The sequence below is a fragment of the Haliotis rufescens genome, unplaced genomic scaffold, assembly GCF_023055435.1.
Source record: "Haliotis rufescens isolate VD_foot unplaced genomic scaffold, xgHalRufe1.0.p SCAF_6, whole genome shotgun sequence".
In the NCBI taxonomy this organism is placed as follows: Eukaryota; Metazoa; Mollusca; class Gastropoda; order Lepetellida; family Haliotidae; genus Haliotis; species Haliotis rufescens.
In genome coordinates this window covers 28796948-28817535 of record NW_025964334.1, presented here as the reverse complement: position 1 = coordinate 28817535, position 20588 = coordinate 28796948, and the positions used below count along the sequence as shown (strand labels likewise).

The 20588-nt window shown below is 39.8% G+C and overlaps 1 protein-coding gene across 8 annotated transcripts in view; it reads left to right on the top strand.

Moving 5' to 3' along the window:
• Positions 1 to 9107, top strand: part of LOC124141064 (lamin-B1-like) — a 57631-nt gene extending 48524 nt beyond the window's left edge. For 5 of the 8 annotated variants that reach the window (XM_046508956.2, XM_046508957.2, XM_046508951.2 and 2 more), the window contains one exon: positions 8455 to 9107. In XM_046508956.2, coding sequence (XP_046364912.2) covers positions 8455 to 8595 — 141 coding nt within the window. In that variant the 3' untranslated portion in view covers positions 8596 to 9107. Of the gene's footprint in view, positions 1 to 4792; positions 4891 to 5821; positions 5936 to 8454 lie in introns of all 8 variants that reach the window. The other 3 variants (XM_046508953.2, XM_046508955.2, XM_048385815.1) reach the window with 3 other exon arrangements.
• Positions 9108 to 20588: the final 11481 nt, after the last annotated feature.

Sequence of the window (20588 nt, the reverse complement as noted above, 5' to 3'; positions counted from 1 at the left end):
TCGTTGTTCACAATATCAGTAACTGGAATGTCTGGTCCAGACAGGAAACTGTCATATAGCAGGAATATAGCTGAGGACAATGGTTCACTTGTTCAAACTTGTTCAGTGAAGAATTTCAGTCTTTTTCTGAGATCTATCTGTTGGGAAAAACTCTGGGGGTGTAACTTGTCCTGCTAGATTTAGGGGAGACTAAAGCATGACTGCTAAATATATTGTCTGTGACCTAGGTTCCTGTCTTAAAGGCCCGTGAAGATCCGGGGTAGAATAGGTCTTCAGCAACCCGTAAAAGGCGACTAACAGGATTGGGTGGTCAGACTTGCTGACTTGGTTGATGCATGTCATCGATCCCAATTGCGTGGATCGATGCTCATGTTGTCAATCATTTGATTGTCTGGTCCAGACTTGATTACTTACAGACCACCGTCAAATAGCTGAAATATTGCTCAGTGCTGTGTTAAACAACAAACAAACAAATAAATCCTGTCTTAAAATAAAGCTGAACCAGGATATCTCCAATGTATCATAAATTTGTTGAAGACCTCACCCACCACTCAGTACATAGTTAGTTCAAAGACTGTTAGACAGCATTTACATAAATGTGTTTTGTAAAATATTATATTAAAGAATAACTTGCCATGGTGAATAGCTTTACCATTTGTATATTCATAAGACTGTTCTAGATACATTATCAGCTTAAGTTTGAATACCAGGAGGAGAACAGATAAAATCTGTGATATTTAAGAATTGATATTCCATACAAAAATTGTAGTAATTTGATATCCACTGGTGTAATAAAACATCCTTATTAAAAATTATCCTTGTATTATTATTTGGGGACAAAAAGGACAAAAACAACATTTGTTACCATATTTGACGTTAAAGCGCCCCGCTCTAATAAGCTGCCACGGCAATATTTGCTAATATATTGGCTAGTGAACAATCCTAATTTGCACCCCTTCCGATTGATCAATGTACACAAGACTTATTTATTCGCGTATATTACGCACCCGTGTGTTATATGCACCCTTTATTATGGGCAATTAAATTCTGGAAAAATATATCTGTCGTATATAGTGCCCGTGCTCTTATTACACCGAATACAGTAATTACGATTAATGGCTTAACAGTAATTCTTTGTGACAAGGAGCAAGGCTTCCAGGGTTCTGTGGTAGTATAGATGTAACAGTGTGCGGTGTGGCCTCGGTTCTAAACACTAGACTCTGCTTGCTTCCTGTGCTGCCTTCAGAAGACAAGTTCCAGCTGTGGGTCGGAGGACACATACTTTGAGTACCCGTGAGTCGAGCTGACATTGTCACAGCATGCTGCCTTTTTACTGCTGCTGAATGAAGCAGGAAATTAAGGATGCTGGTTGTGAATGATGGAGTTGCATGCTTTCACTCACTGGTTGGGCACACCAGAAACCTATGATTTTGGGTTCGAATCCTGGTTTGCCCAAATTATTTTTCTAGGTTTGTCAGCACAATACTCATGTTCGTGGGTTTCACCGAAGTGGTAACCGTCTTAAACCTGCATCACTTCAGGCTTTCCTCCCACATTAAGCTGACACGCCGTGATATAACTGAAATAATGTTAAAAGCGGTGTTAAACCCAACTCACTGACTCACTATACTTCAACTTTGCACAGACTTTGCAGTATTTTGAAAGATAGGCAGTTCGGTGACATTGTTGCTGTGCAATCTCGTAAGTGCAATAGTGGGCAACTTTGTTCAAGAAGTACCTGCGCGCTAGAACTGTCTTTGTCAGCGTTACTGTAAGCAAGTTTGCCTAGCCCATTTGACTTGAGTAAAGCATTGATTGTGTAATCAGAGGACAGGTGCTTGCAGTTATCTCATATAACACATATGTGTCAGTTCATAGACTTTTGTTACATCATGGATTGAGGAAATGTTTTTTTGAGCTTTAAATTTTTCATGTTCATCAGCTTTGTGTCTGTACACCAAGGTTCTACTGTAACACATAGATATACACACCCTGCCACCATCAATGTCACATGTCACCATCAGTGTCACATGTGTCGCCATCAATGTCACATATGCCAGCATCAGTGTCACATGTGTCACCATCAATGTCACACATGCCACCATCAATGTAACACATGCCACCATCGATGTCACATGTGCCACCATCAATGTCACACATGTCACCATCAATGTCACATATGCCACCATCGATGTCACATGTGCCACCATCAATGTCACACATGCCACCATCAATGTCACACATGTCACCATCAATGTCACACATGCCACCATCAATGTCACACATGCCACCATCAATGTCACACATGCCACCATCAATGTCACACATGCCACCATCAATGTCACATGTGTCACCACCAATGCCACACATGCCACCATCAATGTCACATATGCCACCACCAATGTCACATGTGTCACCACCAATGTCACATGTGCCACCATTGATGTCAAATATACCACCACCAATGTCACATATATGTCACCATCAATGTCACACATGTCACCATCAATGTCACATATGCCACCATCGATGTCACCCATGCCACCATCAATGTCACACATGCCACCATCAATGTCACATGTGCCACCATCGATGTCACATATGCCACCATCGATGTCACATATGCCACCATCAATGTCACATGTGTCACCACCAATGTCACACATGCCACCATCAATGTCACATATGCCACCACCAATGTCACATGTGTCACCACCAATGTCACATGTGCCACCATTGATGTCAAATATACCACCACCAATGTCACATATATGTCACCATCAATGTCACACATGTCACCATCAATGTCACATATGCCACCATCGATGTCACACATGCCACCATCAATATCACACATGCCACCATCAATGTCACACATGCCACCATCAATGTCACATGTGCCACCATCGATGTCACATATGCCACCATCGATGTCACATATGCCACCATCAATGTCACATGTGTCACCACCAATGTCACACATGCCACCATCAATGTCACATATGCCACCACAAATGTCACATGTGTCACCACAAATGTCACATGTGCCACCATTGATGTCAAATATACCACCACCAATGTCACATACATGTCACCATCAATGTCACACATGTCACCATCAATGTCACATATGCCACCACCAATGTCACATATGCCAGCATTAGTGTTACGCTTGCCATCACTGTTGCTCACAATCTCCATTACTTGATTGTCTGGTCAAGACTCGAATATTTACAGGCATATAATATACATATCATGCTTCTATATTTGTCACAAACACATCACTGATAGATGTCTGTCTGTCATGACACTAAGTACCCACCACCCACATGGGTACCTGTAAACCCTGATGACCCACCACCCACATGGGTACCTGTAAACCCTGATGACCCACCACCCACATGGGTACCTGAAAACCCTGATGATGACCCACCACCCACATGGGTACCTGAAAACCCTGATGATGACCCACCACCCACATGGGTACCTGTAAACCCTGATGATGACCCACCACCCACATGGGTACCTGTAAACCCTGATGACCCACCACCCACATGGGTACCTGAAAACCCTGATGATGACCCACCACCCACATGGGTACCTGAAAACCCTGATAATGACCCACCACCCACATGGGTACCTGTAAACCCTGATGACCCACCACCCACATGGGTACCTGTAAACCCTCTTGATCACCCACCAGCCACATATGTACCTGTAAACCCTTATGATGACTCACATCCCACATTGGTACCTGTAAACCCTCTTGATCACCGACCAGTCACATGGGTACCTGTAAACCCTGATGATCACCCACCAGCCACATGGGTACCTGTAAACCCTGATGATCACCCACCAGCCACATGGGTACCTGTAAACCCTCACGATCACCCACCACTCACATGGGTACCTGTAAACCCTCATGATGACCCACCACCCACATGGATACCTGTAAACCCTCATGATGACCCACCACCCACATGGGTACCTGTAAACACTCATGATGACCCACCACCTACATGGGTACCTGTTAAACCCTCATGATGACCCACCACCCACATGGGTACCTGTAAACACTCATGATGACCCACCACCCACATGGGTACCTGTAAACCCTGATGATCACCCGCCAGCCACACGGGTACCTGTAAACCCTGATGATCACCCACTACCAACATGGGTACCTGTAAACACTCACGATGACCCACCAGCCACATTGGTACCTGTAAACCCTGATGATCACCCACCGCCAACATGGGTACCTGTAAACCCTCACGATCACCCACCACCCATTGAAATACAGTGAAACCTCTTAGTGTTTTGCCCAATTTCACTCACTCACTCCAAAGCAAGTTAAGATCCTCTGATGACTGAAACCTTCATTCAGATATGTTTTATTCCTGTCATAACTGTTTATTTAAACTTTCAAATGTTTTTCACATGTATCATTCATTACTACACGGATCTATCAATTAAAACTAAGGTAGCGGCTCGAGGGATTGAATCCCTGTTTGCACCGATTATGTTTCTCAGTTTTCAGCACCATAGCAGGTTTCATCAAAGTGGTAAATGTCTGAGACCTGCATCACTTCTGGTTTTCCTCCCACATTAAGCTGATATGCTGTGATATAACTGGAATACTGTTTAAAGCAGCGTCAAACCAAACTCACTAAAGTAGTGGTTAGTGGTTTAGTGCTTTAGTTTAATTCCTGCATGAAAGTTGAGTAGGAGTGTTGACCTTTGCTAGATGTGCTAGAGCCTAGTGAGCTAGAGATGAACCTGGTATTTGCAGAAGTCGAGCTTTCTCTCCTACATCTTGGACCAGGGCCCTGTGGCGATGTGATGGCGGCAGCAGCGAACACTTCAAGGCGCGCATGTTCCGCAGCGCATGTATATTGCTGCCTTACTGTGTGCATTGCAGTCCGCATTATTATGAAAGCTTTGTTTATTTTGCTGTGATCCCAGTTTGAAAACATCATATGATTGTTTCATTCATCATTAACGTCTCATTGCTTCAGTTCCATACAGCATGGCTGCCTAATCTGCTAACTTGCAATAACAGATGTAACAGATGTAACAGATTACTCACAGCTCATGCAGTGTGTGGTATCAATAGCAGTGTTCAATATTTAGAATGAAACTCAAGGGGTTCTTGTCATATAACCCTGATGTCATAACTCAAAGTTTTGCAGGGTCCCCCAATTCAATTACAGCAGGAGAATACAAGGACCCCATGACCCATATTAATTTCTAACACCAATGAGTAAATGTTATTTGGGAAGATTACTTGTGAGACAATTTATGATTGAAATTCAAAATGGCAGCAAGATTTCTTTTTGTATGGATCGGGATTATAATCGGTGGAGGATGGCTCTACAATCTTTTCCTCCAAAATCAGAGTATGCCATGTAGCCGTCCAATGGCAAGTTATGGCAAATATTGTCTCATTGGAAAAGAGATTTTGACACCAACTTTGTTCTTGGTTCACTGTTAGGAATGTGACTTCATGACATTTCCCCCCCTTATGTTTTTGTTTTATTTTTTTTGGTTTTTCTTCTCCTGACATGATTGAAAAGTGGAAATGCACAAAAAAAGAACATCGATTAGAAATAACAAAACTTCAGAAGGCACATACAACTAGAACATTTGATTACATCATTCCTAAATAACTTTTCTGAGGTAAAAAGTCAATCCACTGACCTTTTATTCAGATTAATTTTGTGACAGAGTACACATTGTTGAAACTTTTCGAGGCATGGCAGGAGATGAGAATCAAAATAGACCTGGCTTCCATACAAGACTTGATTCCTGTTTGTTTTAGGCTGGTACAATCCGGTTCGGACCACCAACTCCCTTCCTCTCTCCCTTGCAACAAGAGTTCTCTGCTAGCAAAGACAACCGACCTTCCTCCTCGCTAGTGCGCTTCACTGCTTAGGTGTGTCACATGACTGTCACATGACCTGCAAAAACCTGCAGTTCTCTCCTTTTCACTTCTGTGTTTTTCTTTAGTTTGCTTGATGATAAAATTGGATTACTTGAAGCACAAAGTGCTGGGCATTGGAGAGTAAGGTCTGTACAAATAACTTAAGGCGTTGAATTATGATGGTATTTAAGACAAAGCTGATATATGTTACTGTATGTATAATTCGGAAAGTATATTTTGCAGGGTAGGTATGTTTTTTCCCAGTTCAGTGTTGTCTGGGAAAACATGTTTGCTATAACGTGATGCTACTGTTATGTACTGAGTGTTACATAATGAAACAATCACCTGTATAGTTTGCTCTTGTGTGTGGTATAACATCAGTGATTAATGATCATTAACACATAACCATCCTCATAGTGTTGATTGGATTTGCTGTCAGAGCCTGACGAGAAAGGAAGATGTTTTTTTCTTAAAGTCATAAATGTCTTTAGATAAGAATAAATTGATCAATTTAATCAATAGCATAAGAGCAACAATTCCTTTGACCTGTAGATAAACCAGGTCCTCAGTGGTGACCTGTAGTTGTTCATACAGCACCTCAGATGTGACCTGGAGTTGTTCATACAGCTCCTCAGGTGTGACCTGGGGTTGTTCACACAGCTCCTCAGGTGTGACCTGGAGTTGATCATACAGCTCCTCAGGTGTGACCTGGAGTTGTTCATGCAGCTCCTCAGGTGTGACCTGGAGTTGTTCATACAGCTCCTCAGGTGTGACCTGGAGTTGTTCATGCAGCTCCTCAGGTGTGACCTGGAGTTGTTCATACAGCTCCTCAGGTGTGACCTGGAGTTGATCATACAGCTCCTCAGGTGTGTCCTGGAGTTGATCATACAGCTCCTCAGGTGTGACCTGGAGTTGTTCATGCAGCTCCTCAGGTGTGACCTGGAGTTGTTCATACAGCTCCTCAGGTGTGACCTGGAGTTGTTCATGCAGCTCCTCAGGTGTGACCTGGAGTTGTTCATACAGCTCCTCGGGTGTGACCTGGAGTTGATCATACAGCTCCTCAGGTGTGACCTGGAGTTGTTCATGCAGCTCCTCAGGTGTGACCTGGAGTTGTTCATGCAGCTCCTCAGGTGTGACCTGGAGTTGTTCATGCAGCTCCTCAGGTGTGACCTGGAGTTGTTCATGCAGCTCCTCAGGTGTGACCTGGGGTTGTTCATACAGCTCCTCAGGTGTGTCCTGGAGTTGTTCATGCAGCTCCTCAGGTGTGACCTCTAGTTGTTCATACAGCTCCTCAGGTGTGACCTGGAGTTGATCATACAGCTCCTCAGATGTGACCTGAAGTTGTTCATGCAGCTCCTCAGGTGTGACCTGGAGTTGTTCATACAGCTCCTCAGGTGTGACCTGGAGTTGTTCATGCAGCTCATCAGGTGTGACCTGGAGTTGTTCATGCAGGTCCTGAAGGGCGACCTCTAGTTGTTTACACTGTTTAGTTGCCTGTTCTGTGATATAATATCAGTCCTTCATGTATTGCATCTTTGTAATTTGGTTAAGAAAATATTAAAACAAACTGAATATTTTTTAGAAGACTTTAAGATTTGTCATGGAGGGCCTCATGTTTATAGGTGCATAGAAGATACCATTCCGAGTTGTTTCAAAACATTCCCAATACCTTTGTTTGCATTTTTATTTTATTTACAAATCAGCTTTGTTTTGTTAAACATTACACAATATAGATGATTTGAGTCCATCTTATGCTGTGTGAAAACAATTTTAAGTTCTACATTCTAAAATAAATTCCTGACTCAAGTCGAGCTTATCTCCCTCCGATGGTCACAGTGTTACTGTAAGACTCAAATACTCTATACAGCTACAACACATACATGTACCTTATCCATGTTTTAGACACCTCAACAGCTATAGTCTGGAAGGTAATTTAAGGTACCGACGTTTACTACAATATCTGAAAAACTATTGGACCTACTCCAGTCAAAGTTGGTATGAGATTGTTAAACAGTCATACATAACTGGATATTACATTTAAAGACAATCGGTGCATGAATAAAAAATCTGTCTATTTAGCTATCACTATATTTCATCAACAACCAGACGTGTTCGTCACGGGTGGAACAAGCATTCATTGAAACCGCCATCTGCATAATGCTACCCCTGCGTCACAGGGCCATATGACACAGTTGAACCAATCAACTCAACTCGAAAGGGTGCACAGGTGTCACGCACGCACGAATACAGTGTAAGCGTTGGGCGTCTCAACGTGCGTGATTCCCGTGCACCCTTTCGAGTTGAGTTTTATTCATGAATCGCTTGTCTTTAAATGTAATGTCCAGTTATGTATGACTGTTATATAATCTCATACCAACTTTGACTGGAGTAGGTCCAATAGTTTTTCAGATATTGTAGTAAACGTTGGTACCTTAAATTACCTTCCAGACCATAATGTATCATTTGTACATAATCCATGTTTTAGACACCTCAGCAGCTGAAGTAATGCTTGTATATTATCCATGTTCCAGGACCCCGGCACAACGTCTCCGCCTCCCAGCCCCTTCATGAAGCCCCGGTCTCGGTTTCAGCAGGGTCTCACCCAAGTTCAATCCCAGCACCACCAGTACCTTCCGCCCATGCCACGCCCGCCACTATTCTCCGAGTGGTAGCACCAAGTCACAACTCATCTACAGTGAACCCCCATTAATCTGGACACTGTTATTCTGGAATCCTTCTTTCCAGGCAATTACAGCTAGAATCAGGTCTTATGGTTTTTATTAGTTGGTTTACAAACAATTTGGCTGAAAATTCAATGTATGTAGTCGAAAAATAAAATCTGAAAAATTCAACAAATATTTACGACACCATGTTTCCAAAAGATCCAGGACATGGATGACAAGGGAAGTAACTCGTTTTTCTTTTAAGTTTTTCGTAGGTAAGTTTTGTAAACCAATTAAAAAAAATGTAAGGCCTTACTACTTATTGATGATTCGTTTTTCGGGAAATTTGGATGAGCTAATAGTGGAGGTTATTGGATTAACAGGGTTTCAATGTACACAGTGGACAGTTTTATAATGCTGTCAGCTATAAAGATATGACTAAGTTCTATTTTCAGCACTTTCAAAATTGACTGAATGTTTACATTGTTTGAGTTAATTAAGTTTATTGATTTTAATCAAAATTGCAGCATAACCAAAAGGGTACAAAAGGGCAGGAAACCATTTGAAACAGTCTTCAAAGGAGTTGATGTAGCTGTTTGAATTGAAACAATATATATCCCCCAAACACTATGCAGGAATGTATTTTTTGTATCTGGGTTTAAAACCAAAGGACCTCTAAAATCACGTGGCTACTGACAACTTACTCATTAAATACATGTTTATTTTTGTTTATGTATGAACTATGCACAGATATGCACAATTCTATAAGCAAACTTTGTCATCCAAAAATGTTTATGTATTTTTCTATTACTATACACAGTTAAAAATTATTTTATTTGTATGTGTATGTGTTTTATATGCTTTTAAGAGCTGAAATGTAAAGATGCTTATTATATTTAGGCCATAGCAAGTTGATTGTTGTTAATCAAGGGGTGAGGAGTGAGTGAGGGAGTTGTGTTTAAAGCTGCTTTTAACAGTATTCCAGTTATATCACAGCGTGTCAGGTTAATGTTGGAGGAAAACCCAAAGTGATGCAGGTCTCCGACGTTTGCCTCCTCAGTGAAACCCACAGGCACGGGTATGGTGTTGACAAACTAGAACATAATTGGGGCAAACTGGGATTCAAACCCACAATCAAGCTTCCGGCATGCCCAAGGGATACAACTCTGCATCGCGAATTACGATGACTGTGCCTCGCGTTCACCCTATGCCTGGGATGCACATTATATATCATACTTATTGCCCCAAATTGTATTGAACAGTGCATTACCAGTGCCAAGTTCACAGAGTCTTAATATTTTGTCTTTTTAAAACCTTGGTTGGAAGGTTTGATACTATAATAAAATCACTATCAAAAGAAGTTGAATTTCTTTTTCGAAAAGGGATTTAGGTTATGATGGACAGTTAATCAAATTTGTTTCAGACATAAAGCCCTTTGTTGCATGAATATTGATTTTGTAGGCAATCAGTAAGTGTATTTCTTCTAGAATCTGAGATAAGAGTTTTATATTACTCCTGCAAATGTTTCCGTGGGTTACACTGACTGGTGTCACAATAATGCCAGACCGTTGTAATACTTGTTTACAGATCGTGACCCCCAAATACCTGAAGGCAGCATGAAAAAATATAAAAGTGAAAACAAAAGCAGCTAATAAATTTATCTCTGCATTTTACATATTTCTGTGTTTTTGTCTTCAAATAGACACCCATTTTTAAGGTTAATATTTTTGGGGAAAATGCTATCCTGTTATTCAATGAAATATTTCCTGGAGACAGCAAGGAAAGAACCAGCTGAATGTCAGTTATCTAAATTTGGATATGCTTATGTTTTCAGAAAAATGACAAAAAAAAGAACAGGCGGATCTGACCTGGGACTCGTGCCTCAAAGTGATCTTAGCGCTACAATGATTGTAAGCCTATGTTTAAGTATGGGATTTACAATCACATTAGCGCTAAGATTACTTTGAGGAACGGGGCCCTGTAAATCAAGTGATTAAATAGGTCTGGCTTTAAATGGCTTTCAGTAAACTATATATACTATTCAACATTTGACAGGGCTCGTCAGATGGGGGTATCCCTATCAAAAGTGGAGTAGCATAGAAGGTATCAATATCATTAGGGTTTCATGGATGATGATGATTTCACAGAATTGAGACCATGAGTTTGTCCATATAATTTCAATAACAGTGCACCAAGTGTTCTGTTCTGGAATCGAATCTATTCAGGTGCCTGATACAATATCTAGTTTGAATATTTGTCATCATAGTTGATATTACTCTAGCTTATGTCATGTCATACCTTTGCTTTATGATATTGTATATTTGTCCTTGTTACTGTTGTTGACTGTGATACTATAATTCCATCCTGCGCTGCTGTGATAGGCCAAGACCAATAAATGTACATACCAGCTTATAGCAAACAGACCAAATACACTTCAAATATACACTGAATCATGCCTAATGCACTGTAGTGACCTTGTTGCAATGAGTGACCTTGAAGCCAAATTGCTTTTTTCTGCTAGAAAATGTTCTTCAAACAATTTGTAGTTATTTTAATATTATTCTACACAGAAACAAATCAGCTCAAATGCAGATGAAGGATGTGGTTAATGGGGAGACACACTACCCTTGCCTCAAAGTGTACACAACCACACAATTGATTGATGTGGGTCTGAATAAAGGGGTGCACAGTTCAGTGGCAGAAAAAAGGGAGAATGCACACTATACCCAAGAAAGTGAATAAAACCACAGGATTGTGCACCCCTGTCACCCCCCGCTCCTTCATTGCATCTGCCAGTGCAGCTTTAAGTAGGGTAGAAATCTGTGACAAATAAACAAGAGAAACTTGCCGAGGCTGTTTAGATACTGAAACACAGTGAAAACGTATAATCATATTGAACTCGAAGGACGAGAAAACAATATCAGCAGTAAATACGTACTCTCATGATAAGGAATGTCTGTGTGACAAAAAGTCATTGTTGTGTCTGATTATCTCATGCCTAAATTCACAGAACAAATTAATTTTATTTTTGTGGCCATTTTGTCAAATATTACAAACAAATTGAATATGTATTTTCATATATATTATCCTTCTGGAACAATAATGTGAAAAAATGATTTTATATTAAACAAGTGATCAATATTTTGTGGGAGAGTACAAAATTATCTTTAGTGTTTGTATGTTAAGGGTGTTAATTATTAGTCCAATTGAGTTATGTATCGATAGATTGCCAATGCTTTTGTTATGTGATATTTCTTGTATTTAAACATTAGATGTTAACATAGAAGCATTCTGACATTCCGTCCATTACTAGAAATAAATATTTCTTATACTACACCTGGTGGTTGTTCATTATTTGTTTGGGTATTTGTTACTACACATATTGCATCCTGCCACATTTTCTTGAGTACAGTGCACACTTTTTCCCCCCAACACACAGCTCTGTAGAAGGGAGTGCACATAATACACGCCACAGAGAGTTTTGAGTGTGAGTGAGTATGGTTTCATGCCACTTTTAGCAATATTCCAGCAATATCACGACAGGGGACACCAGAAATGGGCTTCACACATTGTACCCATGTTGGGCATCGAACCCATGTCTTTGGCGTGACGAGCGAACTCTTTAACCACTAGGCTACCCGACCACCCCTCAGAGAGTTTTGATGTTTCCTACCGGAAATATTCACACTGAAGTATGCAATATAATCATGTTACTACACTACCTGGGTACTTTTCATACTTTCAACCAAAAATTAGGGATCTAATGACTTGAAAGTACTATCGTTAAGGTGTACATTTACAACACCATGGTGTTTCAACGGAACATCTAATTGCAATGAAATGTCACATCAAGCATGAACGGTCTGTGATGCACATGCACACAGAAGCCAAAGTGTGTGCGCCTATAGGGGAACTCACAATCACTAATACAACTGAGCTGAGCACACGCTTAAAGAATGCCATCGAGACAGTATCTCAATGAACAGACACAATGGTGAATTGTGGGAACGTTAGAGGGGGGAATGTCTAATCCCAACTTCCAATGTTTGGCAAACAAAAAGTGTAATTTCTCAACTGTGGGACGAGTACTGTCAAATGGGTGGGGTTGCAATGAGACCTGGGCGTGGCAGGCCTAAAAAATTGACATAGTCAAGATCGTCTCATTACATTAATTTGAACAACGCAATAGATTCAAATCTGTTCCTGTTAGCAATAGAGAAAACAATGACAATAATGTACAATAACAGGAAGGTGAATTTCAGCATCTCCCATTAAAAACCAGCTCTATGCAGACTGCCTGAAAGCAAGGCATCCTGAGAAGGGTGTGACCTAACAGCTTACCAAAGGAGGCAAAGATTGGGGTGGGCTAGGCAACATCAGGGATGGGCTGTGTGCCAATTGCGCCAATGTTTACAGACGATTCAAGGTTTTTCCTCCAATTCACAGATGGCAGAAAACGGTGATGTAGCAGCGAGCAATATGGCAGGGGAAACAATTCTTGACCATGATCGGAAAAGGATCCGTATCACACATGACAAACTGATTTGGTTATTGTGAATGGACATTTGACTGGCAAGAGATATGTTGACTAAATTTTTCATCCTGTTGTTGATCCATTTTAGAATTATCAGCAGAAATTTTTAACAGCAAGATGACAATACCAGACCACATCATGCCCAGGTCAATGTCGATTATCTCCCTGACGAGAAGGCATACAGACTTTGGACTGGCCCGCTCGTACCCTGACATGTCGCCAATAGAGCATCTGTGGGAGTGTACACCAGCATCCGCCAACGTGGCCCAGCATGGCCTTTGACCCAAGCTGATTTCATAGGAGATATACCAAAAAACATTACAAGAAAAAACAAAAACATTTGTCTTGAGACACGGACTTGCTAAAACATTCAGACTTTCATGTGAATTTCTACACATGCCTTTTTCACTCAATTTACCCATATTTGTGTATTTGATCTTGTCAGAAGTCCAAACCTTGCAAGTGTAAGAAAGAAAACAGCTATGTGAACATGTTATAATATTTTCATACCAATATTTCTGTTTCTTCAAAATTTGACATTTCCAGTGGGACAAAAAGTGCCTATATCCCTCCATGTCCTCATGGCACTTCCTACACGAAAGAAAAAGGATTTTATAGCGTTATCAAAACCATTCAGCTTGTAAACCTGGTATATTCTGCAAACAATCCAATAAAACGTGGAACTCTGAAAGCAAAAGAATATATCTAAAAATGTTTCTGTCGTATCTCAAAGATAAATTCCATAATCATGAATCAGTGTTTAGTTTCTTTATTACTATGAATACAGTTTGTAATGCATAATGATCAACAAAACAACAGTTTAGGATAACAATCATATATCAACAATGGTGACATCACTGATAAGTGATGTCTGTGGGGCCGGGACGGTACTCTGGTACTCTGGTACTCTGGTACTCTGGTACTCTGGTCGGGTGGGTCCTCAGTAGGACCCGGGTACCCACATCACTACCTGGACCCGTGGTTAGTCACGTGACATACTGTTTAATGACATTAACAATCAAACTCAATGGTTACACTGCAAGTTTAGCTAATGTTCACATTTCGTTCTCACTATGCATGCATTCGTTCTGACTTTTATATGTTCGAGTAAGGATAAAGCATCTATCAACTGCAGTGTATGCATGATCAAATGGTTTTATACGTGTATCTAAATAGTTTTTGCCAGGGCTGCGGTAAAACAATTTCCATTCGGACATTTTGTACCCAATTCTTGAGACCTATAGTGGGTATCCGGGTACGGCCGGGTGATAGGGTGTCGGGTACCCGGGTAGTAAATTTGGACTCGTCCCAGCCCCTGATGTCTGGTATAACACAAGCAGTCTTCTACAGCACTGTCTCAACACAACTGATAGTGCAATACAGACTATATTCATGTTACTATCTACCTTATCATTTGACTGATATTGGTACTCAACCAGTTTCAATCCAAACAAACAAAATACAATAAGAAACATAACCAAACAAATTTGGGGCCTGTGATTTTCATCTGGCAGTTTTCTCAGAGAATATTCTTTCCAGAACAGAAAACCAATATATATACGTTTTCGGATGAAACTTCCAGTATCTCAAAAGCTATGCTTAGTCCAGACCAAGTTTGTTTCCAATCTCATTAAAATGAGATCATTTACTCCGATATGATACTTTGATGTGCTAAGATTTTAGAACCCCTCCATAGGCTGCGTCAGATGAACCAGCCCAATCTTAATGAAGACTTCGTGGGTTTGCAATACTTTTTGGGTTTCTTTTTCAAGATGCACAAATGGGATATGCTGGTTTGAATGTTTTGCTCACTCATACCGAGAAATGAGATACCGAGATCTCATCACAGAGGTATAGTATGGGAGTAAAAGATCGGATTTTAATCAGACTGACTTTTTCTTGCTTCAGGAACGAGCTTGCACTAAATTTTGAAAGCGCCAAAATTGTAAAAACAATTTTACAAAAAGAAAATATGCTTACTTTGAACAATTGTCATATTTATGTCAAAGCTTTTATGTCAAGAAATATTTATTTGTTTTGAGGTCGGGTAAAGAGGAGTCCTGTATCGGCAACAAATATATTGCTGCATGTTTGAAACCAAGCTGACAAGATACACTTTCTACCATCTGGGACTTTACGCATTGTCATACTGAGTCAATGCCTGATTCTATCATCACAGCTAGACACATGATTGCAAAGCAGTCTATACAAAGATATGATTGTTCATTTCACAACACCTACATCACAAATACCTCATCTAAACATCTAAGTGTTCTTTAAATGCAAAAAAGTGTCAACATCATATAAATAAGTTTAAAAAGCACTCAGACATAAAAATGTGAACAAATTCCATGAAATGATTTACAAGTTTCATGATACAACGTACAAAGAAAATGGAACCTAGACATTCGTGACAATAATCACAGGAATGTAGCAAAATTCATAACAAAAGTCATTATATGTGAGGGACATTTCGATATTACTGGGACTGAGATTTTTTTGTCTAACAAACTTTGTTCCCAAATTAACTGATAAAAAATACTTGTGCCTCAGGGGTTACACACAAAAGATATTTTTTACTGGATGTGTTGAATTATCCAGAAAATAAATCTTGGGATTTTCATATGTTTGTTTGGCCCCTCTGTTCAAAGAACTTGAAGCAGTGAAAATATTCTATTTCTAATAGAGATCTCCCACTCTCTTCTCCATCTCAACCCAGAGTTCCATGCAACCAGCATTGTACCTCTGCCACAGACATGTGATGATTCGTCACATCTTACACAGTCCATTCAAGATACTGCATATGTTTTTTATCCGTTTCATTTTTGACAACTTTACTCATCTAGATAAACAGATGTCAAAGAAGGGATAACTTTCATTGGCGTTAATATCCTAAAACGTGAAAAACTATTTCCATTTGCGTAGTTATTCTTTGTTTACTTTGGTTGTATGGCTCCATGTGCTGTCATTGAAGCCCTACGGAGAGCTAGAGATACGGTCACTTTGAAGTATAAATATATATTGTCAAGCACCTCTCTGTCACAGTTGTAGTAGCATATCTATATAATTATGCAAAACAACATAAAGTGCCCCAAAGATCTTGCAATAGACTAGTCTGTTCTGATTTCATAATAAGCATGTTTGTTTACAAAAAAAAGAGAAAAGTCTGGTCACATGATACTGTAAATCTTGAAATTAATGCGAGCGTGAATTTTTTAAATGCGAAAAATGAGAGTGGTCTTTGTTCGCATTTATGTCTCCAAAATGACTATCAACAATAAGAAATACCAACTTGAATATAAACACAAACACAGTTTATTGAGCAACAGTTGTAACAAGTATATAACAATGTCATTTAAAGAATAGGAATTACACAAGAGGCATCCGGTGAGTTATCACTGCTTGGGTCAAGAGTTCTACACACTCGTGTCAAACTAGGCATCATTGACCACTCCAATCAGTGAACTGCTGTTCAATTACTTATTGCCTTTGAACTTCCTTAATGGCAGTCAACAGAATAAACATATAAACTGTGAGTTGTTTTTAGGAAAACACTGTTTATAGTTATTTCGGAAGTGCTTTACTCAGTGCTAATAGGCTATGCTATTTGCTGTTTGATTGGATTAAGGTAAGGATATGCATCATTCCACTGGGGATGGGGTTCGGGGAGTCGCATTGATATTGAGTCACATTTTTGGCTAGGGGTCAGCAGTCGTATTAATTTGGAGACGCATTAGTTTCAGGATTTACAGTAGGCAAATCTGCCTGTGGCAGTGGTGTTATGCTAAGACTGTTCAGCCTTTAGTCGGATATTCGTCTATGTATAATGAATTCCAATTTTCACAACAGATTCCTGTGCAATAACTGCATGAGCAACATCAGGTGTTATTAGATGAGTAGGAATGATTAGAATCACATTACGCAGTAGGCCTACATATTCATACACAATAATTAAATAATAATAATGTGCACTTATAATGCGCTAGCCTCCATGTAGCAGTTCATGCTCAAAGCGCTAAACCATTATTACCCTGATCAATGGATCAGCGAGCGCTCGATTTTCATTCTCAGCTCCCTGGGGAGTATACAACCCAAAGCTGCCTGTAAGGTGCTAGAAGATTAACAGCCACATTACCATCTCATCCTACCGGGTACCCATTCACTGCTGAGTGAACAGAGGCACATTTCGAACAAAGTCACAAAGACACCACATGTGGTACATGTGCTTCAGTGTGGGGCAGGACTGAAGCCCTAGAAACTCTCAGGAGTCAAGCTTCCAACTACTCTCTGAGACTGACGTTGCTTAGCTTCACCTGATTTGTGACCTGTGCGCTGTGCGCTGTGCACAGGATCATGTGCCACCAAATACTCCAAACAAAGCCAACTAAGTAAGACTGTGTGGAGCTTCTTCCAAGTGTCAGCACAAGGCCTGTTACATCACTGCAGCTGGTACATTATCAATCTGGACTAGGCAAACCAGTGGTCGACTGCATGAGCAACTATCCACACATGCAGCCATTGTACCCACCCGATCCCCAGTTGTCAGCTCTTACTTTGCTTGTTTGTTTGTTGTTTAACACACTCAGCAACATTCCAGTTATATGACAGTGGTCCTTAGAATCTTCCCCAACACTGCTCAGCCTGAAGCCTTAAATATATCTCAAAATGATTTTTTCCAAAAGAATGTTTGTTAATCAAGGCAGCAACAATTCTTCAACCATCAGCCTGTTAAACATAACACTGGAAGACACACCATGTTATCTTAGCATGCTCATTTATAATTTATGATTCTCTTAAGCTGGTAGGCTAATGGAGAGTACAAACATGGTCTAAACATATAGATATAGTTTGAAACTCCATCTGAAACTTTTAATATTAATAGGATACATATTTCTTGATTATGATGACAAAAACACTCAAATAAATAGGCTTGGCCAAAAAAGGGAAATCTGTTGTTCCAGAATTCCACACCCCTACATTACTTCCAGAATTTAGCTCTTGGTAAGGGCAGGGAACTCTAAACATGGGCAGGTCACTCTTATCACACTTGAAAGTCAGTGAGAGACACTGTTTGGATCATTCCTGCATTCTGTATACAAAAACATCATTTTCTTTTTTTGGCCAACAATCAACAATTACTGTATGCAAGGCATACAGTCACATCAACAACAACACTGTAATACAATACTGTCTAACACTGAAATATCACAGCTCTGTAAGAAAGTATAATATAGTTTGTTTAAACTGTTTAAACATCATCCATGTCAGCTCAGGATTTATAAAACAATCAACAGACATTCAGTACCACCATATCTTCGAAACAAGATGGCTTCTTCAGTAGGATGAACAAAGCCAAAGAAGGCATAATCATAAATGTCAATCTCATTAAAATCAGACCTTAGTACTCACTACCGCTAAACAAAGATCTGAAGACATCACATTAGGGGTCACGTCAGACAACCTTTCATCCGACCAATCAGTGCGTCGCTTACCAGATTATGAAAGTGACAGTCGGAATGTGATTTCTAATCATGCAATCTCGAAAACTTTAACATGGGGTATTCCGAACGATAGTTAGGGGTTTAACGACTGAATCCATACAACCTAGACCATCTATTAGCTATTCCAGAATGTATTTTTGTTCAGGTTTCAAATTTGTAATCGAGAATTTGTCAAAATATGTTTCAAGTGTAGTCGCCACTTTGAAATTTGTGCTGTAAAGCCCGAGAAAGCTTCCTTCTCATTGGTCATTCAATTGGTCAGGCAAAGTTCGCGCAATGTCGGTCTGACGTGACCCGTAATGGGATGTCCTCAGATCTTTGTTTAGCGGTAGCGAGAACTAAGATCTGATTTTAATGAGATTGGGCTACATGTATAATGCTTGGAGTGAACATGTCATTCAGGTCATGGAGCATGTAACACTAAACGGGGCAAGACAGGGAAAACAGTTTGGGATATATTGTTTTGAAGAGACTCATTATCAGGCTGGGGATTGTGGGTGGAAATATTTTAAAAGTAATGAACTAGAATTTATTATTGTTTATTTACATTCCTACATTTTAGGGTTGGGTGATCAGTAACCCGAGCTAAAAACAAATGAAAAGCCTGACAAACCAGGCTAATAGCATGGTGGAATAGATGGGATACCATATCCCCAAATACCACTGCATATCGCACTATACCACTGACAAACCAGACTAATAGCATGGTGGAATAGATGGGATACCATATACCCAAATACCACTGCATATCGCACTATACCACTGACAAACCAGCCTAATAGCATGGTGGAATAGATGGGATACCATATCCCCAAATACCACTGTATATCTCACTATACCACTGACAAACCAGGCTAATAGCATGGTTAAATAGATGGGATACCATATCCCCAAATACCACTGTTTATCGCACTATACCACTGACAAACCAGGCTTATAGCATGGTGGAATAGATGAGATCCCATATCCCCAAATACCATTGTATATTGCACTATACCACTGACAAACCAGGCTAATAGCATGGTGGAATAGATGGGATACCATATCCCCAAATACCACTGTATATCGCACTATACCACTGAATATAGCAAAATATCCAAAAATACCACTGAATATCAATGAATTGAATACCAGTTATTTTTATGGAATATCACAGAATACCATGCAAACCATATCACGATTGGTTTGTTGGACAATTTTACTTTCTAACATACAAAATTCAATCCATTAACTGATTCTGGGAGGGTTGGAGCACCAAGAGTTATGTCCCTTGGAATCCAACCAGGGTCGTACCAGGTTCAACCTACACCCATCCTATAGTCAAGTACAAATCTCATTCATTTTTCAAACAACATAATAACAAAGTACTGATCAATCTATACATACTAAAGAATTTTTCACATTTTTCTATTAATTCTATATAACTCAACGATTTTTATTTCAAGGAATAATAATTGACCTCATTTATAAAATGAAATAAACCAGTTGTGCATCGCAGCATCATTAAATACCAAAACAACATGAACAGTTTGATTTATGCAACTTTAGGACAGCCATAACATAAAAACATTTGATTAATAATGACAGAAACAGGAAGAAAGAAATACTCATATTCTGGCCCGACAGCATATTAATGTTTGAACACATTCGGCACCACTCCCCCCTTTCCATAACCTGCAAGAAGACTCGTCCCCCTATCGATGAACGTTATGTGTGAAAATACGACAAACCAATCAGAATGCGCGTACAATTTCAAGTTCTTCGTCAAAGAATCCCTCAGAAATAATTTCTGTTTTTACATATGTCTTGCATCTAAAACTATACCCAAGACACAGTTAAATGTGTTCAATCATACTGGATAATTTCGCATGTCCTGATGTGCTTTAAATTGCATCTGAAATATATATAATATATGGGGAAATATATGTGAACCATGAGCGCAACGAGTTGACAATTGTTTTAGGTAT